The sequence below is a fragment of the Puntigrus tetrazona genome, chromosome 4, assembly GCF_018831695.1.
Source record: "Puntigrus tetrazona isolate hp1 chromosome 4, ASM1883169v1, whole genome shotgun sequence".
Classification (NCBI taxonomy): domain Eukaryota; kingdom Metazoa; phylum Chordata; class Actinopteri; order Cypriniformes; family Cyprinidae; genus Puntigrus; species Puntigrus tetrazona.
The window spans coordinates 20,240,438-20,242,767 of NC_056702.1; the positions used below are offsets into that span (position 1 = coordinate 20,240,438).

A 2,330-nucleotide genomic window follows, 5' to 3' on the forward strand; every position below is an offset into this window, starting at 1 on the left:
GATTATTTTAACAATTGAGTAATCCGATATTTTTTAGTAGTCTAATAAAAATTAATATTGACTACATTTTTTATATCTCAAATTTGCAATGAGACAATAATTCAAATCCAAGTAATCACACAATTTTACTAAGCACTTTTTAAATAGACTACATAACGTAAGATGTTTATACGTAACATGAATATAACCTACTCGCATCATGTATTATAACAAACACCTGCAGAGGGCGCCAACAGTGTGGCGAGGTTTCGTTTTACTTTTAAATCCACGTGATTTTAATATTTGGCCACATAAAAATTCCTTCAGGGTACTTTTAACGTTGAAATTGCGATGTACACAAATCGCATATAGAAAAACGTTGACATTTTCTGCGCCAGCGTGGGTTTTTCGATGTTATACGTGACAAATCTAGCTATGCAATCAGTCCGAAACGTTTTAAAACAAAATCAACTTTTATCGATATCGCGAGACCGCGATTCTTACAGAGCCAATGTGTATCAGATCCACGGCATCGTTCATTTTTCAAGAAAAACTTTTACGGAACACAAATTAATACTTAGTCCATATATACTGCCATTAAAGCATTCGAGAACTCTCCAAGTACCTTTTCAATAATTGGCTGTTTGAGGACTTCAATCTGAAAAAGTCAAAGTACTTATACTAATACATTAAATTACGAATACATTAATACATTAAATACCTAAATACATTAAATTACGAAGTCAAAACACGCATCTTGCATCTAAATGGCTTTCGCAAACGTTTTAAATGCACATCTTATTCTTACAAAAACACACAGATTTGTTCCAGAAGGCCTTGATTCCAGCGAGGCACATTTTATTATGGATGGATGCGCTTTATTGGACTCCTTTCGGACTGTTTAACAAAAAAACCCATCCGTTCCAATTCTAAAGCTTAGAAGAGCCAAGTTTAGTTTTTTTTTACATAACCATGGGTTCATCAGAGAAAACGGAGTCACATGCGCAGAGCTTGACAGTGAGGCATGGGATCATTTTCAACTTTTGTTGAGCGAACTCTAAAGACAAGCAAACAATTTTAACCCGCATGAGCACTAAGCGTCAACGATTCTTACGATGTTTCCCGTCCCTTCCTCAGCGATAACGTAAAATCCTTCAATCAAGTGAATCCTCGCGTGGCTCGAAGGTTTCNTATCATTTTCAACTTTTGTTGAGCGAACTCTAAAGACAAGCAAACAATTTTAACCCGCATGAGCACTAAGCGTCAACGATTCTTACGATGTTTCCCGTCTGTGAAACACCTTCCTCAGCGATAACGTAAAATCCTTCAATCAAGTGAATCCTCGCGTGGCTCGAAGGTTTCTCTTCGGCGTGAATCCTCTTGTGGACATTGAGGCTTCCCTGCTGCGAAAAGCTCTTTCCACACTGTTGGCAGGCATAAGGCTTCTCTCCCGTGTGTACTCTTATGTGCCTTTCGAAGTCGGTCTTTTTAACGAAACTTCTCCCACACTGCGGGCAGGTGTAAGGTTTCTCTCCGGTGTGAGTTTTCTTGTGGACCTCGAGGTTTCCTTTTTCGGTGAAACTCCTTCCACACTGTTGGCAGGAGTAAGGTTTCTCTCCTGTGTGAGTTCTTATGTGGCCTTTAAGGCTTTGTTTCCGCGTGAAACGCTTTCCGCAGTGAGCGCACATGAAGGGCTTCTCTCCGGTGTGAATTCTCATGTGGATTTTAAGGTCTGCGCTTTGAATGAAACCATTTCCACACTGTTGGCAGGTGAAAGGCTTATCTTCAACGTGAATTTTCAGGTGCCTTTTAAAGATCCCTTTTTTACTGAAACTTTTTTCACACTGTTGGCAGCTGTAAGGCTTCTCTCCGGTGTGAGTTATCTTGTGGACTTTGAGGTTTTCCTTTTTAGTGAAACCATTTCCACACTGTTGGCAGGAATAGGGTTTTTCTCCCGTGTGAATCCTTATATGGACTTCAAGGTTTCCTTTAACGGAGAAACTTTTTCCACACTGTGGGCAGGTGTAAGGTTTTTCTCCACTGTGAGACCTCATATGGACTTTAAGGCTTCCTTTTTTACTATAACTCTTTCCACATCTTGGCAGGTGAAGGTACCTCTAGTTTTTTCCCGAGTGGTCTTTTTAGCCTGTGAGCAACTAAACTTCTCTCCGGTTATGAAATCACGTTTTTCGTACTGAACTTTATCTGTTGTTTCAGTCAGTTTTTGACTCTCCTTTTTCAGCAGCCTCGAGTCTAAAAGCAAAAAGAGATCAAGTTTTTTCAACGACACAAAGCAAGACATCGCATTCCATCTGATTTTGAAAACCCAAAGTTTTCTAAAATTCTAGGCT

At 39.5% G+C, this 2,330-nt stretch overlaps 1 protein-coding gene across 1 annotated transcript in view; it reads right to left on the bottom strand.

Annotated features, from left to right (window-relative positions):
* Positions 1-1,177: 1,177 nt before the first annotated feature.
* LOC122342268 (zinc finger protein OZF-like) overlaps positions 1,178-2,330 on the bottom strand; it is a 10,271-nt gene continuing 9,118 nt past the window's right edge. The window contains exons 3-4 of the mRNA XM_043236066.1: positions 2,175-2,232; positions 1,178-2,076 (exon numbers count right to left, since the gene is read on the bottom strand). Of these exons, the coding sequence (XP_043092001.1) occupies positions 1,236-2,076; positions 2,175-2,232 (899 nt within the window). The 3' untranslated portion in view covers positions 1,178-1,235. The remainder of the gene's footprint in view (positions 2,077-2,174; positions 2,233-2,330) is intronic.